At 38.6% G+C, this 15,372-nt stretch overlaps 1 protein-coding gene across 50 annotated transcripts in view; it reads right to left on the bottom strand.

Annotated features, from left to right (window-relative positions):
• The window catches only part of EPB41L2 (erythrocyte membrane protein band 4.1 like 2), a 257,797-nt gene that overhangs the window by 119,471 nt on the left and 122,954 nt on the right, over window positions 1–15,372 (bottom strand). For all 50 annotated transcript variants that reach the window (XM_008263508.5, XM_070073578.2, XM_008263509.5 and 47 more), the window contains 2 exons: window positions 11,206–11,690; window positions 4,813–5,025 (listed from right to left, as the gene is read on the bottom strand). In XM_008263508.5, coding sequence (XP_008261730.3) covers window positions 4,813–5,025; window positions 11,206–11,676 — 684 coding nt within the window. In that variant the 5' untranslated portion in view covers window positions 11,677–11,690. The remainder of the gene's footprint in view (window positions 1–4,812; window positions 5,026–11,205; window positions 11,691–15,372) is intronic.

The raw sequence follows: 15,372 nt of genomic DNA, 5'->3' as shown, positions 1-15,372 counted from the left end.
AGATTTAACTCCTCCAGGCAAGGTGGGGTTTTCCCCTGTGGTTTCTTTCAACATCTTTTCTTTATCTCAGCTTCCTGGATCTATGGCTTGGTGTTGGGCACCAATTTTTGACAATTCTCAGCCATTATCACTTAAAATATTTCTTCAGTTTCTTTTACTCTGATTCTTCTAGTAGTCTAAAAGTGAATATTCACACCTTTTGGAATTGCTCTAATATTCATGGATATGAAAGGGAGGGATGGGCATAATTAATTTTCTTATTTTTCTTCTCTTTTCATCTTGGGAAGTTTTTCATACATAGGACTTGGGCTATTTCTTTTTCTGTGCTCAATAACAACTTACTCTCTTTTCCTTAAAGTGTCACAGTAGACTTCCTGAAGTCCACAGGGGAGGTGGAACCTTGCCGGTCATGCGAGAAACAGTGATAGGGACATCCGGTGGGGTCTGAGGAGGCTGAGGACAGAGCCCACTGAACGCATTTTTTTCAAAGTATTAAGCTCAAGAAATTGGAAAAAGAACCTAGTAATTCCACAGAAAATAATACAAAAGGGAACAAAGTGATACAAAGTAGAAAAGATACAATACAAACAATGACAAAACAAAGTTGCTTCTTGAAAAAAATTCAAATGACAGATGTACAGCAAGAATAATCAAGAAAAAAGGAAAGGCAAATAATAGCAGAAATGGGAAGGAATCAAAATGAAGACACTGATAAATTTATGCCAATAACCTGTCAAATTAGATGAAGTGGACAGTTTCCACCAAAAACATGAATTACTAAAACTGACTCAAGAAAAATCAGAAACAGATCATAAAATAAGTAAATTAATGATTACAAACAATTGTGCTCCACACCTAGTCTTTCCCTCAAAAGGCCACCAAGCCAAGAGAGTATTAAAGACAAATTCTACCAGATCTCCAAAGAGCAGATAATCCTTAATTTAGTCAAGCTTTTCTGGAAAATTGTAAACTTTTTAGGGACAACATATAATCCAGATGACAAAATCTGATTAATGCCTTGACAAAAGAAAATTAAAGGCAATATATGCAAGAATTCTAAATAAAAATAATGTAAACGAACACAGAATCATCATGACCAAGTAGTATTTACATTAGGAATTCAGATAGCCTAACATTAGGGAAAAAAAAAATCACAAAAACAACAGGAAAATAAGTGATCTCAGTTGATGCAGAAAATACAATGGGCAAAATTCACCACCATTCATAAGTCTTAGAAACTAGGAAAGCAACATCCTTAATCTGAGAAACAATATCTAACTTTCAGCAACCTTAGCGACCTAAACAAAATCAATAAAATGATGTTCAGACTCATCTTTGGTAAACTGTACCACTGTTTTTCTGTGTTCACCACCCTTTTCCTGTCAGAGGATCATACTTCTCCATTTGTTATCTGTCTTCGCGACACAAATTGCTTGCCCAATAAAATGTAAAGTTGAAGTGATTTATATAACTTCTAAGCAGAAGATTCAAGGACTAGAGTTTGTTTCTCCCACGCCCCTGCCCCCATTATGAGACCAGCATGTTGAACTACAAGATCACCCTTCAATCTCAGTCCAAAAATGACGACAGCAATGCAACACAGCCACTCAAGCCAGCAAGCACAGGTAACAAGAAATAACGGGGGTGTGTGAGGTGTGTGAGGGGGGAGGAGGTGTTGGACCAGTGCTATGGCGTAGCAGGTTAAAGCTTTGGCCTGCAGCGCCAGCATCCCATATAGGCACCAGATTGAGTCCTGACTGCTCCACTTCCAATCCAGCTCCCTGCTAATGTGTCTGGGAAAGCAGTGGACGATGGCCCAAGTCCTTGGGCCCCTACACCCACATGGGAGACCCAGAACAAGCTCCTGGCTCCTGGCTTCGGATCAGCTCAGCTCTGGCCTTTGCAGCCATTTGGGGAGTGAACCAGCGGATGGAAGACCTCTCTTTCTACCTCTCTCTGTAACTCTGTCTTCCAAATAAAAATAAATAAATGAATGAATAAATAAATCTTAGGAAAAAAGAGAAATAACAGTTGTTATAAATCAATGCAATTTGCAGGTTGGTTGGTATTCCCTATAACCTAGTGGAAGTTGACTGACAGTGATCAAATAAATGCAAATGAAAATCACACACTATGTGACATACACAAAATCAGTCAGTACTTGTGAGACTGGAGACAAGGTGGTAAAATCTAACCAGAATATAAATTGGTATGATGAAGTAAATTTGCAACCTATCAACTTAGCAATTCCACTACTAGGCATCTACCTTAAAGAAACTTCAGGGGCGCACAACGTGGTGTAGCGGATTAAACCACCACCTATTACACCAGTTCAAGTTCCGGCTACTCCAATTCCAATCCAGATCCCTGCTGATGCGCCTGGGAAAGCAGCAAAGGATGGCCCAAGTCCCTGGGCCCCCGAACCCCCATGGAAGATACAGATGAAGCTCCTGGCTCCTGGCTTTGGACTGTCCCATCCCTGGCCTTTGAGCCATTTGGGGATGGAAGATCTTTCTCTCTCTGTCTCACCCTCTCTCTTTGTAACTTTGCCTTTCAAATAAATAAAACTAAATCTTAAAAAATAAATAAAAAAATAAAAACGTTCAACAAGGAAACATGTACTATAATGTTCACTGTAGAGCTATTTATTTTATATAATGGAACTGTACAGAACAGATAAACTGATTTAGTCAAAGAAACACAACAGTTAAATGAAGTAGATAAAAGAGCAAGAAGGTGGGCCTGGCGCCATGGCTCACTTGGTTAGTCCTCTGCCTGTGGTGCCGGTATCACATATGGGCACCGGTTTCTAGACCCGGCTGCCCCTCTTCCAGTCATCTCTGCTGTGGCCTGGTGGCGGGGGTGGGGGGGATAGTAGAGGATGGTCCAAGTGCTTGGGCACCTGTACCCGCATGGTAGCCCAGGAAGAGGCACCTGGCTCCTGGCTTTGGATCGGCGCAGCGCTGGCTGTGGTGGCCATTTGGGGAGTGAACCAATGGAAGGAAGACCTTTCTCTCACTGTCTATAACTCTACTTGTCAAAAAAAAAAAAAAAAAAAGAGCAAGGTAAAAATAGTAATGAGAAAATGAGATAGGAATGGCAAAATGGTAATACCTGATTAAAGATTTTTAAAAACTGTCCCTTAAAATGTTTCTGTATTTTTATACTTTTGAAATATTTCATTGCTCTTACAAAAAGGGAACAAATATAGATTTAAATCAGAAAGTACACTGAGCAATCTAGCGGTTTCATAATATAAAATACTTCAGGGAAGAAAGAGGCATCCTATATCACCTAGGTCATCCTGTGTGTATTCTATAGATGAAGAAACCAAGGCCCAGAGAGGTTGAGTAAGTCACTCAAGGTCACAGAACAAGCTACCATCAAGTTTGTTTTCAAAAATCTGAACTCCCTAAGCTTCTAGAATCAACAGGAAAGACAAAAGACATCTGGTCAAATATAGTGCAGTTGAGACAAATTCAGAAAACAAATTCTATTCTTTTCCAAAATGACTCCTACTCCTGCCCTTGAAGCACACAGTCTCTCTCTCCCTTCCTCTAAACCCCATACTCTCCCTCCCTAAGAACAGAAAGGGAATCTTGAAAAAGAATGGGCAAAGAGGAAAAGAAAGGTATGAAGACTGCTATGGTCTAAATGTCCCTCTCCAAAATTCATGTTGAAACCTAATCCCTATCATGGTGCTATTAAGCAATGTGGTCTTTAGGAGGTGATTAAAGAGTAATGTCCTTATAAAAGCGGCCTGGGAGCGGCCTTATCCATTCTACTATGTGAGAACTATGCTTTCACTCCTCTCATGGTAGCATGAAGGTGCCATCTTGGAAATCAACAGTGGTTCCTCAGTAGACCCAGAATCTGCTGGCACCATGATCCTGAAGTTCCCTATCAACAGAACTGTGAGCAATACATTTCCAGGGTTTATGAATTACCCAGTCTATGGTATTTTGTTATAGCACCAATCCTATTTTGCCCCTGATTCCCTTTAAACAACTGAAGTATCAGAACAATTATAACTGAAATGAGTAAAATAAACTACTGGATCATATTTTAAATGACCAAAACAGGTCCCACATGTGGGATACAACATGAGCTCTAGAGCCAGACTCTGGAGGCTGGAGTCCTGGCTTAACCACTAACTAGCTGTGAAGCCTTATGTAAGTTATTGTCTTGCATTCCTTACTGTAACACTGGGAATACCAGTATTATAGTCTGTACCACAGAAAAGATTCTAACAAGCATTAAATGAGATGATCCATTCAAAATACTTCAGTGAAGATTAGTTATTAATTTATGGCATGTAAATAGATTGACATATAATTATAAGGTGCTGTAAAATTTAAAAGGTTCACCCCCACAAATGGCCGCTACAGCCGGCGCACTGTGCCAATCCGAAGACAGGAACCAAGTGCTTCTCCTGGTATCCCATGTGGGTGCAGGGGCCCAAACACTTGGGCCATCCTCCACTGCATTCCCGGGCCACAGCAAAGAGCTAGACTGTAAGAGGAGCAACCAGGACGAGAACCCGGCGCCCATATGGGATGCTGGTGCCACAGGCAGAGGATTAACCAAGTAAGCTGCGGCGCTGGCCCCAAATAAATAAAAATCTTAAAAAAAAAAAAAAGAAAAAGAAAAATAGACATAATGGACATCTTTTAATGCAAAATTGCAACCAAATGAATAACAGTAACTTTTCAAAGTACAAAAAGATAACTGTTATGCCATACCACAAAGGAAAGTTATTATTTACTTTCATTCCACATACTAAAAAGCTCCCGGTTCAGTTCCCTGACTCACCTCCAGGTCACAGCTGTATTCAGTACCATCTAGGAGGGTCACTTTACACTGGACAGTTTTGGTCTTCTTTATGGCTTTTTGAGAGGTCTTTTCTGACTTTAGCTCATTGGTCTGTACTTCCTTTGTTTCCCTCTTTGCTGCTTCTTCAGATTTGTCTTCTTGTATTTCCTTTAACTTCTCCTCTTCTCTCTCCTTACTTATTTCTTCTGCAGGCTATTGAGGAAAAAAAAATAGGTGCACAATAAAGTTAACAAATTTCCAGAAGACAACTTATTGAAAGAAAAACTTTAATAGAAATTGTGATTGGGGTGGACATCTGGCCTAGCACTTGAGATGCCAGCTAGGATGCCCACATCACACATCAGAATGCCTGATGAGCTGGCAGTTCCAAGATGGCAGAGTAGGTAGGGAGCAAACTGCTCTAGCCCAAGAGAAGATAGTTTAAAAAAAAAAAAAAAAAGTGGAGATAGTGTATTCTCAGGGAAGAGTTAGGGAGAAAACGGCAGAGGAAACTCTGCCAAAATTAGAGGGAAACGCTACCAAAATTAGAGGGAGATCGTGGGCACACATGGCTCAAGATTAAATCAGCCTAGAGCCTAGGCACCAGCACTGGAAAGTGAGGTGAGACCAGACAGCAGCAGCAGAAGCTACTGGAGAAAAAGTGTCAGGAAGAACCTAGAGGGAACCTGGCTTGGAGCCCTGTGGGGGAAAGTGTACCAGCCAAATTAGAGGAGAGAGGAAAAAAAAAAAAAAAAAGGATGTGACAGACACATTTCTCTCTCCCCAATCACTTTACAATGGTGTCCTATAACAAGCCAATAGAGTGCCATTTTGGACATACAAAACAGTTGGGCCAGCTTGTCTGCACCTGGCAATCAGCCGAGTGGAGACTCCTGACTCCAGTGGAGAGAACTAACAGGGCACTAGGAGCTTGTGACTGTGTGAAGCTTCTGTATCGGGACTGTGAAAAAAACTGAGGGTATGTGGGAGGACTCATGGTGTAGCTGGGACATTGAGCAGTCTCGTGGGAGACTCCACAGCTCAGGAACTCCTGGTTACTGGGTGAGAGATACTGCTGAGGAATCTGAACTTACACTGAGGAATACACAGATCCTTTGTGTGGTCCTTGGGACAGAGCAGACAAATATTACACCCACTGGAGCCAGCGCTCAGGCATTGGTCTCCATTGAGGAGAGGAGCTCAGCTGAGCATTATAAACCATCCTTCTAATTTAAAAAAAGAGAAGAAGAAGAAGTTTACCATGCCAAACCTGGGTGTGCCACCTCAGACGTCCTTAAAGAGCACTCTGGCCACACCCACTACAAGCCTCTAGAGATTCACTGAAAGCAGACATTCCACTTATCTACAGAGTCATACCATAACAATAAAAGCTGCCTGGGAGGGCGGGCAGGGGAGAAGAAACCAACAAGTATCTCCACAAATGCCAAACAACAAATCCAACAATCCAAGAAACAAGAATAAGGAAGACAACATGACACTCCCAAAAGAATAAAACACTTCAATACTAGATTATGAAGATGATGATATAGAAGAAATGCAAGAAATGGAACTTAAAACATTGATCATAAGATTGTAATCAAATGCAAATGCAAATTACATAGAAGTAATCAAATGCAAACGCATGAACTACTGAACTATATGCAGGACATGAAAGAACATCTCTCTCATGAAATTAAAACCTAAGGAGGAATCAAAATGAAATGAAGAATTCAATAGAATAAAAAATGCAGTGGAGAGTCTTAAAAACAGAATCAGTGATGCAGAAGAAAGAATATCATATTTAGAAGACAAAGGACAGGAAAGTATACAGTCAAATCAAATATAAGAAGCAAAAATTAGGAAACTAAAAAACACTGTTGGGAATCTACAGGATATTATTTAAAAAAAAAAAAAAGAAAAACAACATACAGGTCTAGGAATTCCTGAAGGCATGGAGAGACAGAAAGTATTAGAAGGCCTTTTTAGTGAAATAATAGCAGAAAACTTTCCTGGTTTGGAGAAAGAAAGGACATCCAAGTATAGGAAGCACACAAAACTCCAAATAGACATGTCCAGCAAAGATCCTCACCACCACATATCACAATCAAAGTCACCTCAGTGAAACATAAAGAGAAGAAACTAAAATGTACATGAGAGAAACACCAGATTACTTTGAGAGGATCTCCAATTAGACTCACAGAGGACTTCTCAACAGAAACCCTACAGGCTAGGAGAGAATGGTGAGATATAGCCCAAGTCTTAAGAGAAAAAAAATGTCATCCCATAATATACCCTGCAAAGCTGCCATTTGTGAACAAAAGGTGAAATAAAGACCTTCCATAACAAACAGAAATTGAAAGAATTTGTCACCACCTGTCCAGCCCTAGAAAAGATACTTAAGGATGTGCTGCACACAGAAACACAGAAACATGATGATCATCAATATGAAAGAAGGTAAAGGAAGAAAATCTCTCAGTTAAAGATTGAAGGAAGTTCAAAGTATGAATGTTCCTTCTATATCATCAACACAATCAAGGCAATTTATGACAAACTGATGGCCAGCATCATACTGAATGGGAAAAAGTTGGAAACATTCCCACTGAGATCTGGAATCAGACAGGGATGGCCACTCTCATCACTGCTATTCAATATAGTACTGGCAGTTTTAGCCAGAGCCATTAGGCAAGGAAAAGAAATCAAAGGGATACAAATTGAGAAGCAGGAAGTCAAACTATTCTTATTTGCAGGTGACATGATTCTTTATATAGGGGATCCAAAGAACTCCAGTAAGAGACTACTGGAACTCATAGAAGAGTTTGGTAAAGTAGCAGGATATAAAATCAATACACAAAAGTCAATAGCCTGCATATACATAGACAATGTCATGGCCGACAAAGAACTTCTAAAAACAATCCTATTAACAATAGCTACAAAAAAAAATCAAATAAACTTAACTAAGGAAGTCAAAGATCTCTATGATGAGAATTATAAAACTTTAAAGAAAGAAATAGAAGAAGATAGAAAAAGTGGAAAAATCATCCATGTTCATGGATTGGAAGAATCTGTATCATCAAAATTTTCATTCTTCTAAAAGCAATTTACAGATTCAATGCGATACCAATCAAAATCAAAGACATTCTCAGAGCTAGAAAAAAATGATGCTGAAATTTGTATGGAGGGACAAGAGACCTCAAATAGCTAAAGCAAACTTATACAACACAAACAAAGCCAGAAGCATCATAATACCAGATTTCAAGACATACTACAGGGCAATTATAATCAAAACAGCCTGGTACTGGTACAAAAACAGATTGATAGAGAAATGGAACAAAATTCAAACACCAGAAATCAATCCAAACATCTACAGCCAACTTATATTTGATCAAGGAGCTAAAACCAATCCCTGGAGCAAGAACAATCTCTTCAACAAATGGTACTGGAAAAACTGGATTTCCACATGAATAAGTACTAAGCAAGACCCCTATTTTACACCTTAAACAAAAACCCATTCAATATGGATTAAAGATTTAAATCTACAACCAACACCATCAAATTATTAGAACATCGAGAAACCCTGCAAGATACTGGCACAGGCAAAGACGTCTTGAAAAAGTCCCCAAAGACGTAGGCAGCCAAAGCCAAAATTAACAACTGTGACTACATCAAATTGAGAAGTTTCTGTACAGCAAAAGAAACAGGAAAGTGAAGAGGCAACCAAAAGAATGGGAGAAATAATCTGCAAACTATGCAACTGATAAAAGATTAATAACCAGAATCTACAAAGAGATCAAGAAACTCCACAACAACAAAACAATCAACCCACTTAAGAGATGGGCCAAGGACCTCAATAGACATTTTTCAAAAAAGGAAATCCAAATGGCCAACAGACATATGAAAAAATGTTCAAGATCACTAGCTGTCAGGGAAATGCAAATTAAAACCACAAGGAGGTTTCACCTCACCCATTAGAATGGCTTTCACAGAGAAATCAATGAATTGCAGCAAATGCTGGTGAGGATGGGGTAAAAGGTACCCTAATCCACCATTGGTGGGAATGCAAACTGGTAAAACCACTATGGAAAACAGTTTGGAGATACCTCAGAAATCTGATTATAGTCCTACCATACATCCCAACCATTCAATCCTCGGAATTTACCCAAGGGAATTGAAATTGGCAAATAAAAGAGCTATCTGCACCTCCATGTTTATTGCCTGTCAACGGAAGACTGAATAAAGAAATTATAGGAGATGTACTCTATGGGATACTAGACAGCAGCTAATAAAAATGAAATCCAGTCATTTGCAACAAAATGCAGGAATCTGGAAAACATTATACTTAGTGCAAGAAGCCAGTCCCAAAGGGACATATATCATATGTGCTCCCTGATCTGTGACAACTAACTGAGCAACTAAAAGGAAACCTGAAGAAGTGAAATGGACTCTATGAGAAGCAATGATTTGATCAGCCCTTGTCCTGATTGTCAAGAAACAGATTATTTTATTCTTTTTACTATTTTCTTTTTCTACTTAATACCATTGTTTGAACTCTTAACACAGAATTATTCGTAGGTGTTTAAATATAATTGAAAGTTGATCCCTATAGAAAATGAGTGGGAATAAGAGAGGGAGGAGATGTACAGTTTGGCACATGTTCCCATGGACTTACCCCTAAGGGTAAAGCTGAAACTTGCCATGGACTCCAAATCCCATTAAGTTGGTGGTACTAATGCCATCTTACTAAAGTGATCATTTTAAGTGTACAACTTATCATATAGATAGGAATAAGTGTCAAAAGAATCACATTAATAAGACCAAGTGTCTGCTAATAACAATAGATAGCATTAAAAAGGAGAGAATGATCCATCATGAGAAGCAGACCACACACAGACTCATAGAGTGACAAATATCCTAATCAGCACTCTGGCCTCAGAATCAGCCCTTAAGGCATTCAGATCTGGCTAAAAACCCATGAGAGCATTTCAGGCAAGGAAAGCCAAGGCACTGTGGCAAAAAATGACCTACTTGAAGGAACTTTGTGAGTGGGATCCCAGTGGAAAGAAGGGGCCAAAGAAGAAGGTACCTTTCTCTGAAGGGTAGAGAGAACTTCCACTTTGCTTATGGCCATGTCTAAATACTGGCATGACTGATGGAGTCTGTGGACTCAAAAGGCCTCCATAGCTTTGGCAGCTCAGGACAAGAGCCTCGGGTGATCACTGACATCATAAATGAGAGTGTCACTTGTTAAATCAACAACAGGAGTCACTATGTACTTGCTCCCCATGTAGGTCCTCTGTCCTTTATGAGCTGTACTATGAGAATTAATGGTAAAACTTGTCTTTAAACAGTACTTTATACTTGTGTGTGTGTGTGTGGGTGCAAACCATTGAAATCTTGACTTAGTACAGAGTTGATCTTCTGTATATAAAGATAATTAAAAATGAATCTTAATGAAGAATGGGTTGGGAGAATGTATAGGAGGTAAGAGAGGAGTTGGGGTGGGAGGACAGGTATGGGGGGAAGAAGATGTATATATGAAATTTATATTTATTAAATAAAAGCTTTCAAAAAAAAAAATGCCTGACTCCTGATTCAATCCACTGTCCTCCTAAAGCAGACCCTAAGGGGCAGCAGTGATAACTTAAGTGGATGGGTTCCAGCCACCCATGTAGAAGAACTGGGGATTGGGCCCCTAGCCATTGCCTGCATTTGAACAATGGGTCCGTATACAGGATTAGTGCACAGGGCCATTCATTTACTCTTTTCTCTCTCTGTTCTTCCAGCTTCTCATTAAAAAAATATTTGTCATTATTATACCCATAATGTATAAAAGATTTGGGAATTCTGCTAGAAAGGATATTTGCCTTCATCCCCCTTCCAGAACCAACTTTCTCATTTTTTCCAAGTTGATCATTTTGAATGAGAAGAAACTACAACCCAGCAATAAAATTTAAATACCTATTCAGATAATAAAATTTGTAATTACATTCTTTACCCCGGCAAAACCCAGGCTTCATTTGGTAACCAAAATGCACACACACAAATCTCTTACTTACTACTACCCATTGAATATATAAATAAAATTCAAGATGTATAAAGGGGCATCCTGTTTAAAAGGAGAGGTGGCAGGAGTCTGAGAGCATGTACTTAACAGAACAAGATAAGAATTTTTAAATAATTTGCATATATAGATTGGTCTGCTTTATTTTATTTTGGAGCTGTTTTTTTAAAAAGAATAAAAAGATCGACATAGATGAATACCAGACCAAATATTCCAAAGACACTGTCAAATTAGTATTGCAATTCAAGAAACCTGGAAATGATCCAAAACCAATCCTTTCTGTTGCACGGTTACACCCTCAAGTTTGCATTTCAGACACCCACTCCCAAAGGTACCTGAATCTCAGCACCGCTCACTGAAGGCTTTTCTTCCTTGACTTCAACTTTTGCCTCCTGTTGCTTCCTCTGAGCCGCTTCTTCTGCATCAGCCTTGGCCTGTCTCTCTTCTTCCAGAAGGGAATCCTCCTTGTCTAAGATCTGTTCTTCCACCACAGCTTGGGTTGGCTCTTTTTTGTCCCCTCCATCTTTGGCCGCTACTAAGGTATAAGACTTTTGCTTCTTAAGCCATGGGGGGATGAATCGAGAAATACCCCTGCTCTCAGATGGGTCCTTCTCTCTCTTCTGGCGGCGTAGACTACTTTGGCTTTCAGCTGCAGGAGATGGCTGGGAACCCTTCTCCTCCTCCGTGTTAGAGGACTGATTCTGCTGATTTTCTGCTGTTTCTTTAGGTTTCTCCTTGGTTGCCTCTGCTCCTAACTGGTCTGCATCCTTCTTCACTTCTGACACAGCGCCTACTTCAGTAGTCATGATCACAATTTATGCTGTAAACAAAACAAAAATCACAAAATGTTATTTTACAAACTCTCTTAATTTTAGTTTGGTGGCAAGGGTCAGGGTATGGAAAGGTGAGGAGGGGGATGGCAGAGATGACTGGGAGAAGGCACACATAAAGAGAGAGAGTTGATAAGCACAAAAGAAAATGGAGAGGCTGCCACTCTGACTTTCAGAATTTTCCATCAGAATCATAGAATCCAAAGAGCATCACAATAGAGTAACTCTGGTTGGGTAGAGCTAGAGCTTAAAATTACCAAGAACTCCAAAACAGATAAATAAATAAAAAATAAAAGCTACTTTTGTCTGTTTTCAAGTAGTTATAAACAATAATTGACCCCAAAATAAATCCCATTTTTTTAAAACAAATATTACTTTTCCCTGTACTCGGTATCCTTTATTCTGTAACAGGAAAATATTACCAACAATGTTAGAAAGAGCTGAGACACACTTCACAGTAATTTCACACATTTAAAAGCTACATCTACAAAAATGTGTTACTTTTTATTCCAAAATTAAATCCTATAATTTACTATCACTATTCCTATGCAAAAGTTATTTTCTGGGAAAGATACTCAAAGTATAATCAAAACTCTAAACCTCCATCTTACATAATCACAAACAAATTTTTGTTTATTTTACTTACTTGAGAAGCATAAAGAGAAAAAAAAAAGAGAGAGAGACAGAGAGAAAACTTCCATCCACTAATTCACTCCCCAAATGCCCACAATGGCCTTGTGCTGGTGCGGCCAAATTTGGGAACCAAGGACTCAATCCATGTGTCCCATATAAGCCAACTACTTGAGCAATCACTACTGCCACCCAGGGTGCACATTAGTAGGAAGCTGAAATAGGGGGAACAGCCAGGACTCAAACCCAAGCACTCAGATTTGTTATGTGAGCATTCCAAGCAACATCTTAACCACCATGCCAAATGTGTACTACAAATACATTTTTATTTGCAGATATGAATATTTTAAAAATATTTAAAGATTCTAAAGCAAATGAACACACTATGCGGTGGGAAAATGCATCTAATAAATGATCTTATCACAACTAAGGTAAAAAATTTAAATTAAATATGAAAACAACCGGTTTTCAATTTTATACAAGCAAAGAGGGTGTTCTAAAGTGCAGCAGCACAATGACAGAAGACAACAGGTAGAGCCTCTGAAAGGCCAGTAGATGACAGTCATGCTTCTCATCTTTTGCTAATAACAAAAGTGTTCCAAGTCCTGTCACCCTGGCCAATGGATAATGCTACAGCTGTCTTACAAAAGTGGTACAAATATAAATAGGTTAAGTGAAACACTGAAGTACACTTGGGTTAAAGTTTTTTTGAGATATAATTCACATACCATAAAATTCACCCTTTTAAAAGGCTGGAGCTTGGGTTGGAGGGAGGGTAGGGGAAAAGTATCACTATGTTCCTAAATCTGTATATATAAAAAATACATGAAATTTGCACAAAAAATTTTTTTTTAAATCTAAAAAGATAAAGTGTCCACTTGGTAATTTTGAATATATTCATAGGGTTGTCCACCTATCACCACAAATTCCAGAGTGTTTTGATCATTCCAAGAAAATCCTGTACCTTTTAGTAGTCTCTATTTCCCCTTCACCTCAGCAACCAAATCTATTGTCAGTTTGCATGGATTTACCTACTCTGGATATTCCAAATAAATGGATTCATACAGCATATGATATTATCACTTAACAAAATGTTTTCACAGGTCATCCATATTGTAGCATATGTCAACACTATACTAGTACTTATTTCATAAAATATGATTTACATCTGAAAATCATGTATCTAACAAGGGTTTCATACTTGGCATATATAAAAATAATTCTTATAAGCTCAGCAACAATAAGACATTAAACCCAATTTCAAGATGGGCAAAGGTTGTAAGTATACATTTCTCCCAAGAAGATATACATGTTCAATAAACATATGAATAGATGTTCAGCATCATCAGTCATTAGAGAAATCAAAATCACTATAGGATTCCACATCCACCAGAGTGGCTATAATAAAAATAAATAAATAAATAAACCAGACAGCAACACGTACTGATTAGGATGTGGAAATTTTGGAATTTTCAACATCCCTGATGAGAATGTATAATGGTGTAGCCACTTTGAAAAACACTTTGTTTCTTAAAAAGTTAAACACAGAATTATCATATGATCTAGCAATTCTACTACTAGGCATATACCCAAGGAAAATAAAAATATTTGATTACACAAAAAGTTATACATGTTTCAAATAGCATTATTGACAACCACAAAAAAATTGGACACAATACAAATGCCTACCAAGTGATGAATAAAATATGATGTCTGTAAAACAGAATGTTATTCTGTCATAAAAAGGAGTGAAGTATTGATAGATGCTACCACACGGATAAGCCTTGCAAACGTTATGGCAAGTAAAAACACAAAAGTTACATGATTCCATTAACATGAAATTTCGAGAATAGGCAAACTCATTCAAACTGTAAATAGATTATTGCTTTCCAGAGTGATGGGAAAAAGGAGAATGGAGAAAGACTACCAATAAATACAGGAGGTTTACTTATTTTTTTAGTTATGAAAACATTATAGTGATAGAGGAACAACCCTATGAATAAATTTAAAACCAAAACAATAATTTAGAAGGATGAATTTTGTGATGAGTGAATTCTCTCAATAATTAAAAATGTTGGCCAGCGCTGCAGTTCACTTGGCTAATCCTCCGCCTGCGGCGCCGGCACCCCAGGTTCTAGTCCCGGTCGGGGCACCGGATTATGTCCCGGTTGCTCCTCTTCCAGTCCAGCTCTCTGCTGTGGCCCGGGAAGGCAGTGGAGGATGGCCCAAGGGCTTGGGCCCTGTATCCACATGGGAGACCAGGAGGAAGCACCTGGCTGCTGGCTTTGGATCGGCACAGTGTGCCGGCCATAGCAGCCATTTGGGGGGTGAACCAACAGAAGAAAGACCTTTCTCTCTCTCTTTCTAACTCTGCCTGTCAAAAAAAAATGCTATTCACATCTAATATATAAGCACAAAAATAGTTTGTATTTAATGGTCACTACAATAGTGTAAGTACTGGGCACATAAATAAAGACTATATAGGAGAAGAGGGAGTAGGGAATAAGAGTTTTAAAAACAAGATAAAGAGCATGTTACTTAAAAAGCACAGAACTGATACTTAATCCACATTAGTAAGTGAAGGTTTTCTACAGAAGCTGAAGTCTTAATTGCTAATAAAAGATTGAGTACTGGTTATTCAGGCAAAGTAGTCTGAATGGGAGATTCAAATTAAACATCTCTAATCCAAAAATCCAAAATCCAAAAGGCTCCAAAATCCAAAACTTTTGAACACCATCATTGCCGTAAGTGGAAAATTCCACATCTGATTTTATGTGACAGGTCACAGTCAAACTACAAGCACTCAAAAATTACTCTAAAACTGGCATCAGGCTATGTATACAAGATATATGAAACATAAATGGATGTTTTATTTAGTCTTGGGTCTCATCCCTAAGATATCTCACTAGGTATATGCAAATGTTCCAAAATCTGAAAAAATTCAAAATCATGAAACATTTGTAGTCCCAAGCATTTCAAGGGCTGCTCAACATGTATGTGTCAGTAATAAGAATGTGTGTGGGAACCTGAGAACATCCCTTA

The sequence above is a fragment of the Oryctolagus cuniculus genome, chromosome 5 (genome assembly GCF_051225735.1).
Source record: "Oryctolagus cuniculus isolate XC-2025 breed Fujian yellow rabbit chromosome 5, ASM5122573v1, whole genome shotgun sequence".
NCBI lineage: Eukaryota > Metazoa > Chordata > Mammalia > Lagomorpha > Leporidae > Oryctolagus > Oryctolagus cuniculus.
The sequence above is the reverse complement of the archived record's forward strand: the minus strand, read 5'-3'. Positions and strand labels throughout refer to the sequence as shown.